Genomic DNA, 25,263 nt, shown 5'->3' on the forward strand with positions numbered 1-25,263 from the left:
TGTCAGATGGTCATTTCTATGATAGCTTATGATGTGCACAGTTGCCGATACTGAAAAACATTGCCAAATTTGAGCATGCTAAGCAGGTAGGGAGAACATACAAACAAGTTGTGTTAGTGTGGGTTTTATGCATTTGGAATTTGAACTTCTAAAAATGGATGGGAAAACAGTAATGAGTACTAATGAGATTTCACTGTTTGCCTGGGTTGTCTCTCTCTCTCTCTCTCTCTCTCTCTCTCTCTCTCTCTCTCTCTCTCTCTCTCTTTTTAAAAAAAGTGATGTCTCTTGAATTACATGTATCTCATTATGTATTGTTGTTGTATTGACCCACCATTTCCATTGTAAATTCGAGGAACAGCCCTTCGCGTAGATGAAACAAGTTCTAGCTTGTCTTAACACTCAGTATACTTGTGAAAGCATTTTCTTCATAAACCCATGGACATATTTAAAGATGTGCACATTCCACTGATATCGAGATTTACATTTCTTGACATTGTAAACATCTACACCAAAATTCCATTAGAGGGCACCATAAATATAATTAGGAATAATTTACTTAAAACACAAGAAACTGGGTATGGCGGAGGTCTGTGAACACACACTTACTTATGTAAACCACTTACAGCAACCATTTTTTCAAAATTAATAATCTTGCCATTGGCAAAAACATCAACTTTAAAAAGTGTTTGGATGACAGAGTGAGAAAATTGACACATTAGCAGCAAATCTGAGCAAAATATCAAATTCACCATTGAACATGAAGCATATAACAGCATTAAATCCCTGCCCCACTTTCTGCCACCTACCCACCCAAACACAGCCTCCCAACACTGCACTTAACAGCCCTGTTGTATCCCCACGTAATTTTTGCACACCAGACAGGCAGCACTAGCATTTTCCTTACCCATACTATTCTATCCCTTTCCCTTCCTGTCATGTGCTGCCTCCTTACCCCCACCACAGGAGATCAGTGCTCTGTCAGATACAGTCATGTGCATGTGTGCTGCTGCTGCAAAAAGCTTTAATATAGCAGTCTCTTTCATTGTGCTTGTCTGCATCTCAGTGCCTTCTCTACATGGTGAATAGCAATCTATCTTTTCCATATTATTATTCCATCCTGCACTTTCCATCATTGTTACTTTGTTCCCTTTGTATAACACAGTATTTGCATAATATCTATATCAGTATCACATTTATAACAAACCATTTTCTTTACTTAAACAATGGAAACTCCAAGATGGAATATCAACAATATTATAAAAAGGACAGATTGCTACTCACTGTACAGATGACACATGGAGTTGCAGACAGTCACGATGAAAAGAATATTACAAATTCACACAAGCAAGCATATCTCATGCACATATGCCTACTATATCTGACCCCTACAGCCAGAAGGCAACTGTTGGGTTGAACAAAAGCAAAAGCAAAAAGGGGTAGGTGAATAGGGCAGATCTTGAACCTGGGGCTTCCACTGGGACATGTTCCCTGTGGCAAGGGTTTAGGTTTTGGAGTGGCATATGCCTTGACTGGGATGTTATGGAAGTTGGGTGTGTGATGGAAAACCACTTTAGGTGGGGTGGTAGGGATATTGAATAGGTTGTCCCTCTTTCAGAGTGTGATGATAAATCATCAAACCCCTGACAATGGATTTGGTTCAGTTGTTGCATGCTGGGGTGGTGTTGGGTGATGGGGATGGGGTGTACCTTTTTAGCTGGTTCTTGGAGCTGCTGGGAGGATTGGTTGTGTAAGGGCATATGGCAGAGGAAACTTGTCTGGGTGTTGGAATAGGCCCGAGGTGTTCCTGCCTGTCATAAGAGGCGACTAAAAGGGGTCTCTCACTTTTTTGGCCCTATAACTTCAGGTCCCATTTTATGGTTTGACCTGCCACTTTCCAATTTTACAGAAGCGCGAGCCATATGGGGAAGGACGCCTTATGTGGTGCATGAGATATTCGTAGTGCTCTTAGATTTGATCTCCTGAACCTCTTGTCATGGCTTTGCATCTCCACCTGCAATTCAACTATTTGGGCGAGGAAACTTTCCAGGGTATGTCATCTTTGTCCGTTGTCTGCTGTCCTCTTTCGCCCCCATGACAATATTGGATTTCTCTGTGCCCAATATCCAGCATGGTAGCCTGTCCATTATGGTGGAGTAGTCATGTACCCATTTGGTGGTAGCCCCCTGACAACACAGGGATCACTCTGCTGATGCCTGAGCTGTAAACTCCCCACATATGCCAAGGAGTAGGTGCCTGGCTTCCTGGGGCATCAGAACTCCTGGCAACAGCCATCATGCCAGGTGGCCTTTGCTGTGGCTGGAAGCGCCTGTGGGGGACAGCCCCTGATCGGCGTGGGTGGCAGACCGTATGGCGCCAGCAGTCTCTAAGAAGGGCAAGATCGAATATACAGTGCTGACAGATACAACCCTAGATTGTTTCCATCCCTCGCTACACCTTGGGAGGAATGGAGGGCTACAGAAAGAAGAGAGCCATGTTAACCTTGGTATTTAGTCTGTAGCAGAATGGATGGGGACTCCTTTCTACTTATGAAGCCTCAATTGGTTGTTGAACTTCTTCAGGATACGTTTGGGAAATGACAGTGCTGTCAAAGGGGAGAAGCGGTGTAGTCTTGATTCAAACAGCATCCCCAGCACAATCCTGGGAGTTACTCGCTTGTGACAGTCTGGGTGATATTCCTGTTTCTTTCACTCACCATAAAAGTCTCAACATAGTCCAGGGGATTATTTTCCATCGCGAGCTCCTCTTGCAGTCTGATGACGAGCTCTGTGCCAATCTAGAACAGCAGGGTGTTTATTTCATCCAGTGTGAATACAGGGGACCCAAAGACAACAGGTTTGCTGGTGGTGCCTTCATCCTGGCCTTTGAGGGTGATTCATTGCCTGAAAAGGTCAAGGTGATGGTTTACCGCTGTGATGTTAAACCATACGTCCCTCCCCATATGCAGTGCTTTAAGTGGTGGAAATTCGGGCACATGTCTTCCCACTGCACTTCCAGCACCACATATCAAGACTGCGGACATCCACTGCATCCAGATACTCCATGTGCGCCTCCTCCCACATGTACTAACTGTCGAGACCAGCACTTCCCCTGCTCGCCAGACTGAGCAGTACTCCAAAAGGTGCAGAAAATCACAGAGTACAAGACTCTGGACTGGTTGACGTACCAAGAGCGTAAACATAAATTTGATCGATTACACCCTGTTCGGTTGACGTCCACATACGCTGCAGCTACATTACCATTACCTCCAGGCCTCCAGTCAACATCCACCCCCTTGGTGGTAGGGGGAAAATCTCCTTCCATTGCTCCCTAAGTACCTACTTTGGGAGCAAAGCCCTCCTAACGCAGGGGACATAGGTCCCCTCCCCCCAGCTGAAGAAGCAATGGCCTTCTCCAGCTCCTCTCATGCAGAAGGGGTCCCTTGGAAACCCCTCTCCTAAGGTCCCCACTACTGTCACAGCGGACACTCGCTAGTGGCTAAAGGAGCCAGAAGCTGCTGGACTAAGAGCTTCAAGGTCTTCATCCGTACCTGAAGCTACTTCGGAGAAGTCCTCCCAGCAAGCCGCTTTAGAGAAGCGACAGAGCAAGCAAACAAAGAAGTCTGCAAAGAGAAAGGACCCTCCGGTGGCCCGAACACCACCATTCCCTACCAGTTCTGCACCTGAGGATGAGGTGGAGATTTTAGCGTGCCCTGAGAATCTGGATCTCACTGATGCCTCATCCACAATGAGAAATAGTACACATTCTCACTCGGTGGCAGTAGGTGACCCTGAAGCGTAACCTGCCTCTTCGTGGGCTTCATGTCTTCCCAGCCTCACAATGATGTCATCCTCCAGTGGAATTGCTCTGGTTTTTCCATCACCTGGCTGAGTTACGGCAACTGTTAAGCTTTATTTCTGCTTTCTGCATTGCCCTCCAGAAAACCTGGTTCCCGGCAATGTGGACCCCTGCCCGATGCAGCTATAGAGGATATTACAAGAACTGTTGTGACTATAATAGAGTGTCAGGTGGAGTTTGTGTCTATGTCCTGACCTGCATTGTCTGCACTGATTCAACAACTCCCTAAACCTTTCCTACATTTTCGGTCGCTGGTAATCTCATTTCCCTTGAGTCTGCCATCTGAACAGCCTTTTCCAGATGCCAACACCTGGTTTTCATCTTTTTTGATTTACGAATAGCTTAAGACACAACTTGGTGACATCATATCTTTGCCACATTATATGTGTGGGGTCTTTGGGGCCTGCTTTCTATTTCTATCCAAAATTTCCTATCGCTCTGTACTTTCTGTGTCCCCATTGGTGCCTCCCATAGTTCCCCCCCCATATTCAGGAGAATGGGTCCCGCAGGGCTCTATATTGTGTGTGTGTCTATTTGTAGTGGCCATTAACCGTCTAGCAGCAGCCGTCGGGCCGTCCGTCTCACCTTCTCTGTATGCAGACAACTTCTGCGTTTCGTACTGCTCCTCCAGTAGTGGTGTTGCTGAGCGGCGCCTACAGGGAGCCTCCACAAGGCGCAGTCATGGGCTCTAGCTCATGGCTTCGTTTCTAACTGTGAAGTAGTGTGTCATGCACTTCTGTTGGCATTGTACCGTTCATCCAGAACCAGAACTTTACCTTAATGACGATCCACTCACTGTAGAGGAGACATATCGATTCTTAGGACTGGTTTTCAATGCCCGATGGACATGGCTTCCTCATCCTTGTCATCTGAAGCAGAAGTGCTGGCAGTACCTCAGTGCCCTCTGCTGCCTGAGCAACACCAACTTGGGTGCAGATCGCTCTACACTGCTCCAGCTCTACAGAGCCCATGTTCAATCCCGCCGTGACTATGGGAGTCTGGTTTATGGTTCAGCGGTGCCCTCATCCTTGTGTATATTCGACCCCAGTGCACCACTGCGGTGTTTGACTGGCAATAGGAGGTTTTAGGACGAGTCCGGCAACCAACATCCTGGTGTAGGCCGGAGTCCCTCCATTGAAGGTTAGGCGTGCACAACTGCTCGCCATTTACGTTGCACACATTCGTAGTTCTCCTGAGCATCTGAATTACCGTTTCCTTTTCCCACCCACAGCAGTTCATCTCCCACATCGGAGGCCCAGGTGAGGGCTTAAGATTGTGGTTTGCACCCAATCTCTTCTGTCTGTAGTGGAGTCCTTGCGTTGACCACCTATACTCGAGGTCCATTCACGTACACCTCCATGGTGTACACGTAGGCAAATGCTTCACCTGGCCCTTTCACATGGTCATAAGGACTCGGTTAACTCTGCGGCTCTTCACTGTCACTTCCTCTCGATTCTTGACATGTACCGGGCCATGAAGTGGTTTACACTGACAGCTCAATGGCTGAAGGTAAAGTTAGCTTTGCGTATGTTCACGGAGGACATATTGAACAGCAGTCCTTGCCAGATGGCTGCAGTGTTTTCATTGCAGAGCTAGCAGCCATTTCTCGTGGTCTTTGAGCGCATCCGCTCATGCCCTGGCGAGTCGTTTCCTCTCTTTACTGACTCCTTGAGCAGCCTACGAGCTATCAACAAGTGCTACCCCCCACCATCCTTTGGTAGTGACCATCCAAGAGTCCATCTATGATGCGGAACGGTCCAGTCATTCTGTGGTGTTTGTGTGGACCCCAGGCCACTTCGGAATCCCAGGAAATGAACTTGCCGACCGGCTGACCAAACAGGCTACACGGAAACCGCCTCTGATGATCGTCGTCCTCATAACTGACATGCGATTGCTATTACGCCACAAGGTTTTTCATCTTTGGGAGACTGAATGGCATAATCTCAGTACATGCAACAAACTGTGTTCCATTAAGGAAACTAAGAATTTGTGGAAGACCTCCATGCAGGCCTCTCGCAGGGACTCTGTAGTTCTCTCCTGGCTCTTCATTGGCCATATGTGGCTTACATATGGCTACCTCCTCCGTCACGAGGACCCATCTCAGTGTCACTGTGGCTCACATATGACTGTTGTCCACATCTTGCTGGACTGGCCACTTTTAGTCCCTCTGTGCTGAACTACCCAGTATCTTACCTTTGGTGTTGGGCGACAGTGCCTCAACAGCAGATTAAGTTTTAAGTTTTATTCGTGAGGTGGTTTTTTTAAAAAAAAAAAAAAAATCATACCATCTAAGCATGGGCATTTAGCCATCTCTAGGAGGCTGCCACCCTCCCTCCATTTTAACTCTGTCATACTTTGTTGGTTGTCTTTTCCCTACATGTGTTCATCTCGCCTTGCCTTTTTGGGGTGGACATTTTGATGTGTTGCAGAGTGGCTGGCTCATCCTCTTTTATTGATACCTTCTTCTTCTTTCCCTTGTGGTGTATGTTTTCCGCTTTCACTTTCTCAAACGTGCTTTGGGTGTTTTTGTACCTTGAACCTTGCTTGCATCAGGAAAAAGGGACTGATGAGCGGGTAGTTTGGTCCCTTTATACCCCAAACCAACTAACCAACTGGGCTAGGTCTGGGGGCTAGTGCCTGTTTGTGATGGTCTTTGTATGGCCTTCAGCATACTGGGCAAGAGTGTTCTTGTCACTGCAGATATGTCATCACTTGGCCCAGTCTGCCCACGCAGCACTTATTGTTCCAGTCCTGTCACAGGCTTATCCTACCCCGTTAGAGGCTGGGTCATGTGAAAGCAGCCAAGCTATATACGACATGTGCTGCAATCGTTGCACAACTTTTTGTATTGATGTGACTATCAACCAGGATGAATGGCTACTGCCAAACTTGGACCATGAGCAAAATGGACCATATTGTGGCATAACATGCAACTGAACATAACATGCTTGATTTCAGTGTTATCTGGACAGCTGGGGTCCTGTGGATCCTCCCCTTCTTTCTGAACTGCACAGATTGTAGTTGAAATTACAAGAAATTCCATGTGTCTTATCTTGCCCTCAACTTACAGTAAATTACTGTTCCCACAGCCTCCATCAAACCATTTCTGCCCCCTCTGTCCTTTCACCACCTCCTAATCCACATCCTCTCACCCTCATTCTGCACCATTCTCTGCCAGTGCATGCACCTGTCTCTTTCCCTTCTCAGCTGATCTCCTTTCCCGATCTCCCTTCCCGTCTCCCTCCCCCACAGCCTTCACATGTTGCCTTGTTCTGCCACTGGGCAGTCGCTGTATGCTCCACTGGACAGTGCTCTTTCTTCCTCCTCCACACCTTTACCCTCCTATCACTCCCCCTTCCCCACCCCATTTTCAGTGTGTGTGTGTGTGTGTGTGTGTGTGTGTGTGTGTGTGTGTGTGTAGCTTGCCTTATTTCTGCAATTTCGTATTCAGAACTACTTATTTCGCTGTGCTAGTTCCAACAGGCTGTTCTTTCACAGCCATTACTTTGCCATGGAGTTAACCAAGAACATTTCTCAGGTCAACACAAAGCTATTTTTTCTGTTAATATACTGGTGTAAAAGTACCACAGAAGCTTCGTTGCTTATTGTGCAGGACTGGCATCTTGGAACTTCCTGGAAAATACGTACTACAGAAACAAGTTCCCATTAGACTCTGGTTGGCCCTTGAAATATATGTGAAGTCTTATGAATACACTCGTGAGAACTGCTATCGTTTTCTAGGTGTCTGTGTTATGTAATTGTACATATTGTATTGCAATCTACACAACTTCATTTTGTTATACGAAAATAATATGTCTTTATTGTAATATTTTCTCTCCCCAGGAAGAAGTTAGAGCCAATAAAGGAAAAGTTATAGAAGACCCTTTCACACGACGCCATACAAAGCCTCGCATGGTCTTCAAAGTTCAGGGTCAACAAGATGAACCACCACCTGAAAAACTTCCAGCACCAACTGAGAAGAAGGTAAGACATTAAATAGTGTGCTGTTATTACTTTATATATAAAAGTACTCTTACATGTTACTGGATATTGGTTGAGATCAGGTACTAACATGGCCATCCTTATTTTCATAGTGACTTTCATAGTTCCAGCAAATGGCAAAACATTTCTGCCGGTAATGCCACAGCTGATTTATTCCATATCTTTACCGAAACTGATTATTGAAATATTCAATCAATTTTGATATTTTATCACCACATGCCAACAGTTCTTTTGTGTAGGCTCTTCCCGCAACATTTCAGCTCTGTCCTCTTAATTGCAAGATACTTTCACTTGCAAGTCTGTCTCAAACAACCATGCTCCAAACAATTGATGAACTGCAAAGTATTCTAACTGAACAATTATAAGCACTGATTCAGCTCTGAATAATGCCTACATAACCATAGAAACACTTAAAATAGAAAGCAGTACTCCTAGTTTCTCGGAATAATATGTCCATTCTTCAGGAAGGAGAGTTGGTGAGATATATGTGAAAATTATGAATGAAAATATAATTGTATAAATAAAAAAATTACTCACCAACTGGTGGCAGGAGAAAACACACTTAAAATATAGAGAGAATACAGAAGCTTTTGGAGCAAGTGGCTGCTTCTTCTGAAAGAAGAGCTGAAGTTAAAGGAAGAGGGATGAAGGAAAAGGACTGTTGAGGTTTGGGGAACCGCAAGTCAGTCTCCCCTGCCCAGGGCTCTCAGTGACTTTCTCATAACTCTCCCCATTTCCTGAACTTCACCAGTGCTTTTACTTTATCCGTATTCCTTTCCCTTCAACCAGCCATTCTACCAGGGGGGGGGAGGGGGGGGGGTCCCTGGCTACAAAAGCTTTCACATTCTGTACATATTTTGTGTGTGTTTTCTCATGCCATCGCTTGGCGAGTAGATTATTATTATTTTTTTTTAACTATCCAATTCTATGATTACAAAACTATATAGTTCCACCTTCAGGTGCCTTGATAGAGAACATGAACCTATCGATGTTTGTAAATGGTGCTGCCTCATACGAATGCGGGATACACACTCCAAATCTGCATGTTCCATCTTCACTCGAAAGCTGTAAACTATAAAACTGCAGGACACCTCTCAGGCGAAAGAAGCTAGTGTAGTATAAAGGAAGGAAAGTTGGTTAGTAGATGGGGAGGGGGGGGGGGGGCACTTACAGGGTGAGGCATTTAGTGGAAGTGCCAAAGGTGAAGTTCAATTGGATGAAATGTATTTAGCAATGACATGCTTGCAGGAGGAGGACATGTATTGAGGTATAGGGATAGGGAACATCGCAAGATTGGTAATAAAGGAGATATGACTAATACTGGCAAAGGCAACACTATAGAAGAGAAACAGGTGACAAATAAGGTGAAACATACTTCTAGAATTATAGATTCCTTCATCTATCAAAGCAGAGGAAATTATAAAATTAACATCAGGAACTGAGCAAGACCTGCTGAACCCTTGTTCACAGATTACGTTGTAGGATAGGACATTAGAAAACCTTAAGTTTGAAGTATTCAGTCACTAAGAGATTGGGGGGGGGGGGGGGGGGGGGCATATGGAGGCAAAAGGTGTAGGGGCCAAAATATATTACAATGCAGAAGAGAATAGTAGTGATAAATGAGTGAAATATAAATATGTTGCAATTTAGAAAGTGGTAGCATATGATGGAAATAAAATTGCCCCAGAAAAAAAGTGTGATGGAGAAACTGAAAGATTCAAATTAGAAAAAAGGAGAAATATATGTGTTCATGTAGAAGGGTATCAGAAGGTAACAACTGATGGGATTACTGTATCTGAAGGCCAAGTTCATAACGACAGTCAAACAGACCAATACTTATTTCAAAGAGGTGACATTTTTAGGCCTGTATATAGTCATGTATAACAGTACACGAAATTATACTATCTTTTGAAAATAGTAGTTCATTTCTCAGGGAGGACAGAGGGATTGGTTGGGGAAGGTTAAAAAGGAATGATAATAGGGACCCACATGTTATGAGGATGAGATCTCCTGGAGTCTTACTGACCAGTCCTTCTTTTTTAAATTTCGTAACCCAACCTTATATACTTCACAAAGAAGGGACTAATAGTTCAGAAAGCTATGATTTTTATATGTCTATCAGCAGTATTAAAAGTTTTGCCTAATTAAGGCCTCTCCTATGAACTGATCAAGTACTAGTTTATCAGTACACTATCTGTAATTTATCAGTTCAAGTGTGTGTGTGTGTGTGTGTGTTTGTGTGTTTGTGTTTGTGTTTGTTTGTTTGTTATATATTGTGTAGAGCTTTTCAGTATTGTAGCCTGCTAAAATAATCATAAAGAGTGACTCAGGGAGAACTGTAAGAGTACTGGTAATAAAACTGTTGCAGATTCAAGAAGCAGAACAGTCTCCTATATCAGAGGCACCTGCCAATAAGGAAAAGGAAAAGTCACCTGAGAAGAAAAAGGAAAGTTCAAAACTTTCAAAGACTGATGACCTGTTCTCTGCCCATGACTTTGACATCAAGATTGATCTTGAAGTCCCTCTTCATAGTAAGTACAGAATACGAGATTATTAAAAACAAGTTTTCTCTCATTTACAAATGCTTTGTGTAATTATCACTAACTGATTACCTGGCATTGCTGAATTATTTATTTAGTTCAAATTTCTCGAAAACCTAAACACCTTTAATCAGGTCTAAAAGGTTAAAGTGTGTTCAGTATCCCCTCCCTCCCTCCCTCCCTCCCTTTTTAATGTGAACTTTAATATCATTGGGAATTTTACCAAGCAACCTAGAACTGTGACATGACTATCAATTCTTTTTAACTTCTGTGACAACACCTTCCGAACATCATATTTTCATTTTGCATAAATGTGTCTATTGTACTTACCTCAGTGTTCATAGATCCAGTTGCTTTTGTGGCACATGGAATGATGCATGTTCATGGCATTTTCACTATATATAAAACATAAATTTGTAGAATTACTCTTGCAGCATCAGTCAGTCAGGATCAACATGGGAAATGCTAAAGGCACTATTTTCACATAGGAATAAGTTATTATAGTTGAAGTGTGATCAAGCCTAATGGGGTGATAGTTCTTTAGAATGATAATGCAGCTAAAAAAAAACTTGTTGCCATGAATATTTGAACGTATACTGGGTATATTCGGTACACTGAATCTGAAAACAGATTTGACCAATTGGATCTAGTTTCTTAGATACAGACTATCTCTCATGTGTAGAGTTTAATCGTTAAATTATCAGTAAATCAGTTGTGAATTCCATAATTCTTCATGCCTATTTATTTTGTATTTTGTGATTGCATGTGTACAAATGTAATATTGTTTTTGTTACACGTTATAGAGGAGAAGGTGAGATTATGGAATGTGGTAGTAATTTGAGACACCCTTTTGTCTCACAATTTCAAGGAGTGCGTTCTGCTATATTTGTGGAGACTACACTCTGCAAGAACAACGGAAGAACAGCATTGACTTTGTGAAACAGGCCTATCTTGCGTATTTTGGGATTAAACTCGGAGACCAAGATAAACATTGGGCTCCTCATAAAGTTTGCATAAGCTGTGTCGAATCTTTGACTGTGGCTTATTGGTAAATGAAAGAGTTTATACTTTGGAGTGCCAATGGTGTGGTGAGAGCCAAAGATCTGCCATAATGAATGTTGTTTTTGCATTGTCAATGTAAAAGGTTTCAATCACTACAAGAAACATAAGTGGGAATATCCCCATTTAGAATCAGCAGGGCAGACTATGCCACAAAGTGATGACACTTCTATACCAGTGTTCACCACTCTGCCAAAACTACTTCCTTCACATGATGGTGGTGGTGGTGGTGGTGGTGGTGGTGATGATGATTATTTGCAGGGCTTGAACACTAATAGTAGTGAATCAGGAAGTTCCCCAAGACATCAGCTCTTCAATCAGGAAGAGCTTAACGATTTGATAAGAGACCTCCGTCTTTCTAAATAGTCTTGTGGACTCTTGGCATCCAGACTAAATGAGAAGAATTACTGGACAAGAGAAGATCTATTTCCATACTTCAAGATGATGTACGTGTTTACTGCAGTGACATCCCTGGTTTACTACTAAAATATCAACCTCAAGACGGGAGGCATTTTATCGATTGTTCAACCAGACGCCTAAAATGTGTGTCGTTGCATAATGGTAACTGCTATACATCCATTCCAATTGGCCACTCAGTGAAATTTCAAATACATAAATATCCAGATGATTGTCCATAAACTTCGTTATAGTCAACACCAATGTCCTATCTGTGTTGATTTAAAAAATAGTTAACTTTTTGCTTGGACAGAAAAGTGGATATACAAAATTACCTTGCAATATTTGCATTTGGGGCAGCAGAGCAAAGCATGATTACCGGGGAAAAGTTTCATGCCCATCAAGAGATAGCTGTTTCATGGCCATCAAGAGGTAGCTTTACTGTAGGAGCAGCTAATATCCTAAAAGAACCATTAGTTGGCAGGGACAAAATCATTCTTTCACCACTTCATATCAAGCTTGGTCTAATGAAGCAATTTGTGAAAGCATTGGACAAAAATTGTGACTGTTTCAAATATATATGCAAATCATTCCCTGGACTCAGTAATGAAAAATTAAAAGCTGGTATATTTGATGGTCCCCAAATTTGGAAGCTTATACATGATTTGGAATTCATTAAAGTTATGAGTTGCATTGAAGCATCTGCCTGGAGCAGTTTTGTCTCTTGTCAAGAATTTCTTGTGTAACCACAAAGCACATAATTATGAGGAACAGGTGCAAAACATGCTCAGAAACTTCAAGAGCTTGGGGACAAATGTGAGCATTAAGATTCACTATCTCCAAAGCCATCTCGATAAATTTCCAGACAATCTTGGTGACTACAGTGAGGGAAATGATGTTACATGCTGAATGAACAATGAAACTGCATTTTTGTGATCCTTTTCATGTTTTTCTCATTTTCATTTGACTGTGTACACAATGCATTTCAATTAATACACTCCTGGAAATTGAAATAAGAACACCGTGAATTCATTGTCCCAGGAAGGGGAAACTTTATTGACACATTCCTGGGGTCAGATACATCACATGATCACACTGACAGAACCACAGGCACATAGACACAGGCAACAGAGCATGCACAATGTCGGCACTAGTACAGTGTATATCCACCTTTCGCAGCAATGCAGGCTGCTATTCTCCCATGGAGACGATCGTAGAGATGCTGGATGTAGTCCTGTGGAACGGCTTGCCATGCCATTTCCACCTGGCGCCTCAGTTGGACCAGCGTTCGTGCTGGACGTGCAGACCGCGTGAGACGACGCTTCATCCAGTCCCAAACATGCTCAATGGGGGACAGATCCGGAGATCTTGCTGGCCAGGGTAGTTGACTTACACCTTCTAGAGCACGTTGGGTGGCACGGGATACATGCGGACGTGCATTGTTCTGTTGGAACAGCAAGTTCCCTTGCCGGTCTAGGAATGGTAGAACGATGGGTTCGATGACGGTTTGGATGTACCGTGCACTATTCAGTGTCCCCTCGACGATCACCAGTGGTGTACGGCCAGTGTAGGAGATCGCTCCCCACACCATGATGCCGGGTGTTGGCCCTGTGTGCCTCGGTCGTATGCAGTCCTGATTGTGGCGCTCACCTGCACGGCGCCAAACACGCATACGACCATCATTGGCACCAAGGCAGAAGCGACTCTCATCGCTGAAGACGACACGTCTCCATTCGTCCCTCCATTCACGCCTGTCGCGACACCACTGGAGGCGGGCTGCACGATGTTGGGGCGTGAGCGGAAGACGGCCTAATGGTGTGCGGGACCGTAGCCCAGCTTCATGGAGACGGTTGCGAATGGTCCTTGCCGATACCCCAGGAGCAACAGTGTCCCTAATTTGCTGGGAAGTGGCGGTGCGGTCCCCTACGGCACTGCGTAGGATCCTACGGTCTTGGCGTGCATCCGTGCGTCGCTGCGGTCCGGTCCCAGGTCGACGGGCACGTGCACCTTCCGCCGACCACTGGCGACAACATCGATGTACTGTGGAGACCTCACGCCCCACGTGTTGAGCAATTCGGCAGTACGTCCACCCGGCCTCCCGCATGCCCCTATACGCCCTCGCTCAAAGCCCGTCAACTGCACATACGGTTCACGTCCACGCTGTCACGGCATGCTACCAGTGTTAAAGACTGCGATGGAGCTCCGTATGCCACGGCAAACTGGCTGACACTGACGGCGGCGGTGCACAAACGCTGCGCAGCTAGCGCCATTCGACGGCCAACACCGCGGTTCCTGGTGTGTCCGCTGTGCCGTGCGTGTGATCATTGCTTGTACAGCCCTCTCGCAGTGTCCGGAGCAAGTATGGTGGGTCTGACACACCGGTGTCAATGTGTTCTTTTTTCCATTTCCAGGAGTGTATTTTGAATTTTTGTTTGTTTGTTTATCTACATATTGTGTGTTACCATAATAAATAAAGCCAGCCTAGCAAAACAAGTGACATATTCTAATTCGGGGCCATAAAGTTATCCTAACTTCAGTGTCAATTAATTGGCAACAAAATCACTGTTGACCAGTGTAATACTTACACCTTTTATCACTTTCAATGTCGCATATGTTGGTTTGATTTACACCTGGTGTATATCTGATAAGTGATCAATGTCTAATTGTCATTGCCTTTTGTAGTGTAACAAAGATAAGTTCCTTTTTATTCTTTTGTTGACGTAATTTGTTTCCTCTTTTCTAGGCAACCCAGTTAGTGTTACTCCTAAACCAATGACAATGGTAAAGGACACTGGGCCTAAGCGATCTCTTAACTTGGAAGACTACAAGAAAAAACGAGGACTGATTTGAGAGCAAACGTACTTAACTGCAGTAGTTGTTGCTGCAATTTATATTGTGCACGTCTGTTGTACAGTTTTTCACCTTTCTGTATTTCCTTGTACGGAACATATGGTCTCTGCATTTGAGAGCCAAGTGTCTAAACTCAAATGTATTTAACAGTGATTTTTTCCAGGATCCTGTCTAGTAGGTGTTAGACATTTCACTGTGTGTATGTGAACAAAACCTGTGACTTGAAAGTTTTCTTAAGTGAATGGACAAGTTATTTATGTTGTCATAGCTATGCTTACAGTCAGAGCTATGGCGCTGCAAAAATAATGAATAAATATGCTGCTAATACACCACATTAAAAAGTGTGATATTTGTATTGAAGAATATTTTTTAAAATTGACATTTTGTGTGTAATGTAAACTTTAGGACACAAAGTACAAAAATCAAAAAGTTTGCCATTAGGGAAGCTATTCCCAATACTACTAGAGCTGAAACTGCCATAATGCAATATGTATTATTGTTAACTATTTGAATGATTGTGAACCTTTAATTTTTCATTAGTAATTCCTTGTAGTATATATCTAGTGTTAACATATTGCATTGTACATAACAAAATGTTTAGCATAAAAATAACAATTTCGTATAAAAACCAATTCTGTATTTCTGGTGCCTCAATATATTGCCCCTTCTCTTGCACGCCCTCTGTAAGTGTCTCTGATATTTTAGGAATTAACAACAGTATATCCACAAGCAGTCAAGAAGTACATCATTTACACTCAGACATATCTCTAGGATCATTTTAATGATTAGAAAATTGCTATGAAACTAACAGTTGGCAGCCGTGCGACAGGCAAAACATCAGATTTCTTGCACTCTCATTAAGATAAGTTATTTAGATTGTAATAACAGTTAGTTTAGTACAAATTACTCATTAAATACATGTATTAGTGCACTTTTAAGCTTGGCATTAAAGGTATTGCTTTTCGTTACGTATTAGTCCAGAAGAGCCAGAAGATTGTAAGGATGGATTGTAGTCATATTTTTGCATACATTTTGGCACAACAATTTAAGCAGAATGTGTCAACACAATTTTAAATTCAAATTTCCAGAAAGTAGCGTAAATCTTAATTTGTTTTAGAAACTTTGGCATTAGTAATTTGTTTACATACAGTTCGCTTACATTAAAGCTACATTCTATTGTGATGAAGTTAATTAACAGCTGCTGCAGTTAACTGAGTGCTGAGTTCTTGTTGCAAGTGTAAGTAATTAACTTTGCATTTTATCATACACTTGAAGCCCGAACCTATAGCCATAATTTTTGCAGCTTGCAGCTAATGAAAATTCGTGCTGTTTAAAGTGTGTTAAGTGATTTTTATTCTATTTTTAAGCTTGTAATCTGTTGCAGTGCTTGATAAATGTGGATGTTGCCATAGGCTAGTCAAAGAGGGAGTGGTGTGTGTAGACTAAGGGTTGGAATTTCGCTGGGGTGACTAGTGGGGAACTGGATGGGGTGGGGGGGAGGGGCAGGATCTCAGCAAGGCTCTCCCGTGGAACTGCAAACTCTGCAAAAAAGACAAGAAAATCAGTGAGCATCAAGCAAAGATGTGAGCTAGATAGGTTGAAGGGGGGAAAAGATTCTTGGAACTGGTAAAGGTAAAAGCAATGTGCAAAAGGGGAACAGCTCTTCAACTTTACCAGCATTCGAGCTAACAGTATTGAGTCAATTTGACTTGTTATATGAAGTAGGAGGCAAAGAGCCTCATACAGCTGTATTCACAGCAGGGCGCAACAGACTTGTAGCAAAGAAACTCAGTGTTGGTCAGTACCAAAAGATAATAGGAAGAAGAGTCTTGCTGCTAGGTAGTAACCACGGCAGGGGTGTAGGCCAGATGGTACGGGACATATTACGAAAAGGGTACCAGGTCACAAGAACTGTAAAGCCAAGAGCTAGCCATAGCCAGGTGACAGAGAACATTGGGAATTTGGGCAAAGATTTTGGCAAAGAGGATCAGTTTAGTACAGTAGGTGAAACAGGGTACAGCATGGCTAGGAACAGTAATTACAGCATTAGGGGTGACCGGGATGAAATAGAAGTAGCAACTGCACACAAAGTGAGAGTTCTGTGGAGGTTTTGCAGCACCATGACCCGCCCTGGGTTAATGCTGGTGTGAGCTGTGTGAACACTAGGTTGAGCAGGCTGTTGCTGACTGAAATGAAATCTCCTATGAGTGCAGTGCCTGTTGCTACGATCGGGAGACAGGGGATATACTAAACATGTCCTACATTTGTATAGGAGAGGGAAAGATAGGTTGGCTGAGTTTCTTGCAAATAATACACAGGGGCCACCACTGCACAAAGCAACATCCCTGTGGTTACTGGTCTCAGAGGGTACCTCTTAGGTTATAATCAGTATTCAGTCATCTGGTTTTGTAAGATCAAAATAATAGAAGAGTCCCATAAAATGCTTAAGAATGCACAGGAAAATAAGGTTAGCTTCTTTCATCAAAATATTAGAGGACTTAATAATGAGATAAAAGAGCTTCTTGTCTGTTTCTACATTTTTCAAAGCTCTGAAAAGATAAACATTCGGTGCCTATCTGAGCACCACATAACCACAGGGTTTGATAAGTTACATATAAAAGCAGCTTAAGCATGACTACTAATATGGGAAAAGGAGGATTTGTTACATACTATATTAAGGCAGTAGTTCGGAAACATTGAGACAAGTATATTTTGTAGTGATCAGCACATAGAAGTTTGTGCTTGTGAATTAATAATGAAAAATAGTTCACTTTAATTGTAACTGTATATAGATGCTCACTGGGAAATTTTGAATGTTTATGAGGAATCTGTATTTCTTACTGTACTGTGTGTCAGACAGCAGCAAGCAGTTGAGAGTCTGTGGTGACTTCAGTGTAGATTTCTAAAGGATTCTGATAGGAAAAAATGACCTGAAAACCTTATTTGGATCCTACAATTTGATCTCAGTTGTTAAATTTGCAACAAGTTGAATAGAAACAGTAGTACCCTAATTGACAATGTTTTCTTTGGTGAAGCTCAAAGCAGGAAATAATCGTTTCCCCCAGGAACAAATGCTTTCTCTGATCATGATGAACAGTTAGATATATAATGTAGTGCATTACAGTATGGACACTCCTCAGTGGAAATCCGTTAGAATAATTGACTCCAGGACAAATGCTTTTAAAAATAGTTTACAGGAGATAATCTGGGATGAAATTCACAATGAACTAAGTGCTAAAATAAAATATAGTCTGTTCCATGATAAATTCACATCAGCTATTTGAAAATAGCTTTCCGCATAAGCTAATCCTAAAGGACATTAAACAGCCATATAAAAAAAAAAGACGTGGATCACTAGAGCAATTAAAGTATCTTGTGAAAGGAAAAGGGAAATGTATCTGCTGGTAAGAACAAATAAAGATCATGGAGTAGCTGCACACTACAAAAATTATGTAAAATTACTCAGAAAGATTGTTAAAAAATAAAGGAACATGCACATCATGTCAAAAACTTCAAACTGTATGGGATGTAGTGAAATGAGACACAGGACAACCAGCCACATAACAGGGTAAAATCACTATTGAACTGAATGCAAGGGTTATAAATGAGGAGTCACAGGTAGGAAATCTATATATCTAATCATATCTTAAATACAGTAGGTACAGGGACAAACAGTTACAGATAAAAATCATGGCAGTATTCTGTCTTACAAGTGTATCGCTGACATATTCTGAAATTAAGAAAGTTGTATATTCTGTCAAAAATGAAAGCTCATCTGGATTTGGCAATGTTTCCACTAGTACTAAAGATTTGTTCCCGTGTAATAAGCCCTGTCTTACCTTAAATACTTAATGCTTCTCTAACTAGAGGCATTTTTCCAAAGAAAATGAAATATGCTGCTGTTAAACCCCCCTTTAAAAAAGGTGATGAGAGATATCAATAACTACAGCCCTGTTTTGCTGCCAATGCCATTTTCCAAAATTTATGAGGTAGTGATTTATTCTAAAATAGCATCTCATCTGAATGACAATAATATGCTCAGCAAATTACTATGAATTTCAGAAGAGTTTCTGTACTGAGAATACCGTTTACACATTCACTCCCCAAATTTTAAAAGTATTAAATAATAAAAGGTTTCCAGCTGGTATTTTCTGTGACCTATCAAGGCATTTGATTGTGTGAATAAAAGTATTCTCCTAGAGAAACTGGTTTTAAGGGGTTGATGGTGTAACCAATGAGTAGATTAGTGTCATATCCAACTAAAAGAACGCAGAAAGTTGTACATAGTAATTCAACCAATATAGCATGGGGATGTTATTCTGACGGGTGAGAAATGATGTATGGGGGTTTTCAAAGGATCCATCTTAGGTACACTATTGTTCCTCATATATGTAAATGATCTTCCTTCCACTATATGTAGTTCTTTTTGAGGACAACATTAGTATTGTAATCATCCAAGCCTGCATACAGAAACAGAAGTTGTAAACAATTTTTTTTAAAGTATAAACTGATTTTATGCGAATAGCATCACTCTCAGTTTTACAAAGATACAAACATCCATGGATGACGGTTGTAATTTTTAGTTGGGATGTCGTACTGCAGGGGGCGGTACACAGTCTGCCGCCCAATGGCGGTGACACGGGTTCTCCTGACACCACTTTGTAGTGCATGGCAGTCTTCTCTCATCACAGTGATCAATGCGAACTGGGCCTCAGTCACCTGGAAGTGGGTGTTCTGCAGCGGAATGCAGTTGCAGCACAAGAGGGAATGAGACACTGATGTCAGGGCCTTGGCGGACAGACGGTGCCACTTTGTAGAGGGGATGGCAATTTCAGGCACCACTCTGTAGGGTGAGCGGTGGAATGATAGGCTGGTGGGGCCAGTGGCAGACAGGTGACCAAGAGAAATATTTTATTGGACTTAAATTACACATCTTGTCACTGAGGCAGACACACCCCACTTCGGTGCAACAAGCCAGTAGACAGCTGGTTTCCACCATGGTGGAGAGGTATGCACAGATGGTAATGTTGACACTGGGCCATCAGCAATCCACTTGGCCGTCAATCAGCCCAAGCTTTGACATTAGCAGCTCACTCCTTGCGCTGCAACTGTGTTCTCCTGCAGAATGCCCACACTCAGTCAACTAGGGGCCCAGTTTGCATCCACCATAGTGATGAAGGAAGACTTGGTGCATGGGACACAACACACTGCCCGTGGCAGGAGTCTGGTGGCGACAGTCGCAGATGGCAGGCTGATGGCATTGTAGCATCAAGTCCCACAAAAAGACTAAGTACTGCAGGTGGCTCGCCAACTCGGCCACAAATGTTGGGCTGCAGCTCCTGGTGCCTAGGTGTCTCATCATCTAGTGTGGCCCTGGCATGGTGGTGCTTCTGGATTCTGAAAATTCACAGCTATTTATATGGGTCTGATTCACATTTGTTGCTCTATTGCCCAGCACCTGATCACATAGCTCATAACATTGGTCTTTCACTGGCGTGATGACATTTTCCTGTCCATTCAGCATTGTGCAGTGCAGGTTTTGCCGAGCACAGCTAGCCCATCTTGCGATCCTTTTATGCGAGTGTTGCTATAACCTATATCTCACTACACTGCACCAGCTGTAGCTATTGCTGTAGTCCAAGACAGCTTTCTTACAAATTCCTACAAGTTTCACTTAAAACTAGTAACGACACTACTCATGTATACATTGTGTGGATCCGCTACTTCCTTGTTCTTCCTTCTATTGCTTGTCTGTGCTCAGTGGAATTGTAGGTATCCTCCTTTTTTCTGCACACACAGTTAATCTGTGTGTGTGTGTGTTACAGCCTGGGATTGTGTGAACTGATAATTTGTGGGATGGGATTCTCCCATTAAGAGCCCAATAAAGATGAGACTGTGTGGAGATTAAAGGGCTTTTAGTGTCCTCACAATCTGAACATGCAAGACGTCACCCACTACCGTGCGGTACCTCAGTTTTCAGTGCCTTAGACTGTAAGAAGCCGTACCTCCAGATACTGATGAGTTCAGAGGACATCCACAAAAACTGTGATTATCGCACTTTACAGTTCATAAGAATTTTTATGTATGCCATATGGCCTTATGAACCCGACTAGAACCTGGCAACAATTTATTGACATTATACTGTTAAAACTCAATCCTTGCTACCCGTACCCAGATAACATACTCATCTTCAACCCTACCCAGGAACTGCATCTTAAACAAGTTCTCTGTGTGTTTGCTGCCAATGGCATAGTGAGTAATGATGCTAAATGCTAACTTTTAAACGTGACGTTGTCAACACAGCCAGTATTTACCCTACACGACAGCAAACTAACCTCACCTGCCACTACTGGCACCGCAGGTCTTTCACAAGTTACATCATTTCCTCAGAATTATTAATTTCTGTCATCATCATCTACATAACACAGCCACAATTCAGGCATAACTACAAAAATTCTCGTGCTCTCAGGGGTTCAGCATTGATTTGATGGATACAAGTGTAGCAACCCCAGGGTTCCTGAGCTGGGTACTGGCAAGTGCTGCCAATCCCGTCACTGTAAGCTTTGGGAATGCTTCAGTGACCACCGCGCGGTGCGGCGTTGGAACGTTTTGTGTCTCAGGGAACAGGGATCTTGGCTTGACGGCGTGAGGACGAAGTAAACCTCTCAAAAAAAAAAAAAGTCAATCTCAAGGTGTGCTGCGCGCTGATGGGATGCGTGGCTGTTGAGTGGAACAGTCATTGGCAGGCAACTGCTGGGGAACCTGACACACCCCAGTTGTATAAAGCTTACTCAGGCACAAGGGGCTCCGTCTGAGCAGATCGTTATTTTACCTAGCTGCTCGTAGGACCAAGATGGAACCCTCAAAATCATCATCTCTTCCCAGTAGGAAAGGTGTACTTCCTGGAAGTATTCACACCCATTCATCGAAAAGAATGAGAGAGGCTAGTCCTGATAAAAAGAATATTTTGGACTGCAGTAACAGAGCTCATGGAGTCGTGAATAATAATGTGTTTCTGATGACAAAGGAAGGAGAGTATATTTGAAAATGTGTCCCCCCTTTTATATCCATAAGGGTTTGGAAGGCCTTGCTGGAACATTAAAATCTATAAAACGATTGGGTAATGGCTCATTGTTGGTTGAAACTAACGGGTCAAAGCAGGCAGGCCTTCTTAATAAATCACAGAAACTGGGTGTCTAGGATATCATTGTCGATATGCACACGTTTCTCAACTCCAGTGAGGATGTTGTCACGCATTGAGATTATATGGACATGGACATGGCAGATCCGAGGCAAGAATGGGCATCCCAGGGAATAGTCGATGTGGAACAACGAATGCGCAGGAATAATGAAGCAACTGAAAAGACTGCCACTTTCATTGTCGCATTCAATTCTCTGACTCTGCCTGAACATCTTATGGTGGGGTTTCTTCAATTTAGTGTTCAGCCTTACATTGAAAACCCTATGCGGTGCTATAAATGCCAGTATTTCGGCCATACGACCATGAGTTGTGGAGGTGAAGCGATCTGCAGAAAAGCTGCTTATGATGCTGGGACTGACTGCCCATCTCTGGTGATGTGCATCAACTGCTGTGGGAACCACCCAATCTGGAGGTGAGACTTCCCTATTTTTGCTGAAGAACACAAAAGAAGAATACAAAATAAATAAAAGTGACCAAGTGGATCCCCTATGCCGAAGCAAAAAAAAGACCTCATATTCTTCCATAGTGCAGAAACCTATTCCCAAGGCAGACGCTTTGACACGGACGATGCCTAGTATGCCTGCATCCACCAAATGCATCTGTACTTGCATGTGTACAGGTCAAGGGAAAAAGAGTAGGAACAAAGCAATCCAGGCAGCTCCACCACGAAAGACCAACAACAGATCTGCAGCAAGCATCCAGAAGCTACAAGAAAAGCAGAGTGCTCTCAACACCCCGTTTCCCCCTTAACTCAAAGGAACAGGATGCAGTGAAAGTCTCATGATGTTTGGGTCAGAAGCTGTCCCGAGTGTTATCAGATGTCATTCTTTCCTGCCTGACTGATGAGGAGGATATCACACAGTTAGATGCCTTGGATCACACAGTCCCCTCACTCTTCAAGTGCTTCACCTCCCCGGTGCAAAGATAGGGGTAAATTACAACCACACTGATGACGTGGCTTCCATACTACAGTGGAATATTCATGGGTTCAGGACTCATGTGGAGGAACTGAATCACGTCCCTTGTGCATTTTTTTACAAGAAACGTACTTCAAAGATACAGATGTCCCTGTGCTGCAGGGATATACGCTATACTGCAAGGATGCCCTATCAGGGGAAAGGGCCAACAGAGGTGTCGCAGTGTTTGTCACTAATGTGCACCACTCCTCTGCCCTCCCCTTGGCTACTGACCTGCAAGCAGTCGCAGTTCAAGTTCATGTGTGTCGAAGGATCACTGTTTGCTCACTGTATTTACCTCCGCAAGGTGCACTGGACACTGAAGCTCTCATGGATCTTATCGCACAACTCCTGCGACCATTTCTCCTCCTGGGAGACTTCAGTGCCCATCATGTCCTGTGGGGCTTGATCAATACTTGCCCTCGGGGTCAGGTTTTGGAGGGCCTCATGATGTCTTGCGAGCTGTGCATCCTCAACATGGGTACTCACACACATTTCTCTACTGCTACTGGGTCATTCTCGGCCATTGACCTGTCTTTCTGTTCTCCTGCCCTCACTGACTGTTCAGTGGGAGGTCATTGACGACCATTCCAGTAACCACTTCCCAACTGTCTTCAGTTACTAAATTGCTTACCACCTGAAGATAAGCCCCTAAGATGGATGGTCAGCAGGGCTAACTGGACGGATTTTAGCCAGCTGGCTGTGTTCGAACACTATGACAGTGTCCAAGGATGGGTGGACGACATCATATGAGTGATCCATTGTGCCACTAACCTCCATCCCGCAGTCCTCAGGTCATCTTAGGAGGCTACCAGTACCTTGGTGGAGAGATTAGTGCCATTCCACGATCCACAAAAGGCATGCAGCTGTGCAACATTTTAAATGCCGACTTATCTTAGACCCTTTTTGAGTCATGAGGGCCAAAGCTCGACATGTCATTAGGGAGAGTAAGATAAAGTCATGGCAAGTATTCTTGGACTCCATCAATCGTTCCACTCCTATAAAAGTATGGGAAGCCATCCAGAGGATTTCCAGTAAACACATTCATTTACTGGTAGCAGCAGTGCTGAAACAGGATTACCTCCAAACAACAGCCAGGGACACTGCTCAGATGCTGGCCAAACATTTTGCACGAACTACTGCCAATGCAAGCCAGAATCCAGCGTTTCGTCGCTATTGTGCAGCTGTAGAGAGGGAAAATTTGGACTTCGGGTCCAACAGTTCTGAGGCCTATAAGTCCCCTTTCTCTATGTGGGAACTCGAATCGGCACTGATTGAGATTCGTGACACTGCTTATGGTTGTGACCAAATCCGGTACTGCATGCATAGACATTTGACAGTGGCATCAAAGGAAATCCTCCTCGAATGTTTTAATCTAATATGGCAGACAGGCAACTTCCTCAACTCGTGGACGGAGGCAATTCTGATCGCTCTCCTCAAACCAGGAAAGGACTGCACAATGTCCCAGTAGTTATCGGAGTATCGCCTTAACGAGCTGTGTCGGAAAGACCCTGGAACGAATGATTAACCATCATCTGGCCTAGTTGTTAGAGACCAGACACCACCTTAGCCACTCTCAATGTGGATTCTGAAGATTTCGGTCCACTGTCAACAATCTGATCCTGCTAGAGGTGGCTATTCAGCAGGCTTTCCTCCGTAAGCATCACTGTATTGGCATATTCTTCAATCTGAGTAAGGCATATGAAACTACCTGGAGACACTGTATTCTCACACAACTGCATCAATGGGGCTTTCGTGGCCACCCATTTTCATACAGTCTTTCCTGTCTCAGCAGATTTTTAGGACCTGAGTTAGTGACATGATGTCTTCAGGGCAGTATTTTAAGTGTTACCCTCTTTGCCATAGCCATCAACAGTATCACATCTACGGAAAGGAGTCCTGTACAGTGCTCCTTCCTTGTAGACGATTTTGCTGTTTCCTGTTCCTCCTCCAGCACTGCAACGGCGAGCCGTCAGTTGCAACTTCCAGTGCAAAGTTTAGAGTGGGCTGCAAAGGTGCGTTTCCACTTTTCAGCAGATAAGTGTGTGTGTGTTCATTTGAATTGTTCTCGTCGTCTTTTTAATTTACCTGTCTTCTGGGCCTCATTTTTGATCCCGATTGTCGTGGTTAACACACCTGCAAGACCTGAAAGCCAGAACCCTGAAGGCACTGAACACCATCAACTGCCTTAGCCACAGGTCTTGGAAGCGGGCAGCACGCGTCTCCTTCAGTTTCATCGGGCTTTTGTGCATTTGCAGCTGGACTATGGTTGTCCGGTGTATGGGTCAGTGAGGCCCTCTCACTTGCAGATAATATAATGAGGGGATTTGGCTGGCCATGGGTGCTTATCAGACAGTCCCGCACCTGGCATCTGTGCTGAGGTGGGAGAACCGCCACTTACCAT

The 25,263-nt window shown here is 43.5% G+C and overlaps 1 protein-coding gene across 1 annotated transcript in view; it reads left to right on the top strand.

The window, feature by feature from the left end:
• The window catches only part of LOC126163101 (RNA polymerase-associated protein RTF1 homolog), a 122,326-nt gene extending 106,992 nt beyond the window's left edge, over nt 1-15,334 (top strand). The window contains exons 12-14 of the mRNA XM_049920019.1: nt 7,699-7,839; nt 10,226-10,388; nt 14,596-15,334. Coding sequence (XP_049775976.1) covers nt 7,699-7,839; nt 10,226-10,388; nt 14,596-14,702 — 411 coding nt within the window. The 3' untranslated portion in view covers nt 14,703-15,334. The remainder of the gene's footprint in view (nt 1-7,698; nt 7,840-10,225; nt 10,389-14,595) is intronic.
• Nucleotides 15,335-25,263: the final 9,929 nt, after the last annotated feature.

Source organism: Schistocerca cancellata, chromosome 2, assembly GCF_023864275.1.
Source record: "Schistocerca cancellata isolate TAMUIC-IGC-003103 chromosome 2, iqSchCanc2.1, whole genome shotgun sequence".
In the NCBI taxonomy this organism is placed as follows: domain Eukaryota; kingdom Metazoa; phylum Arthropoda; class Insecta; order Orthoptera; family Acrididae; genus Schistocerca; species Schistocerca cancellata.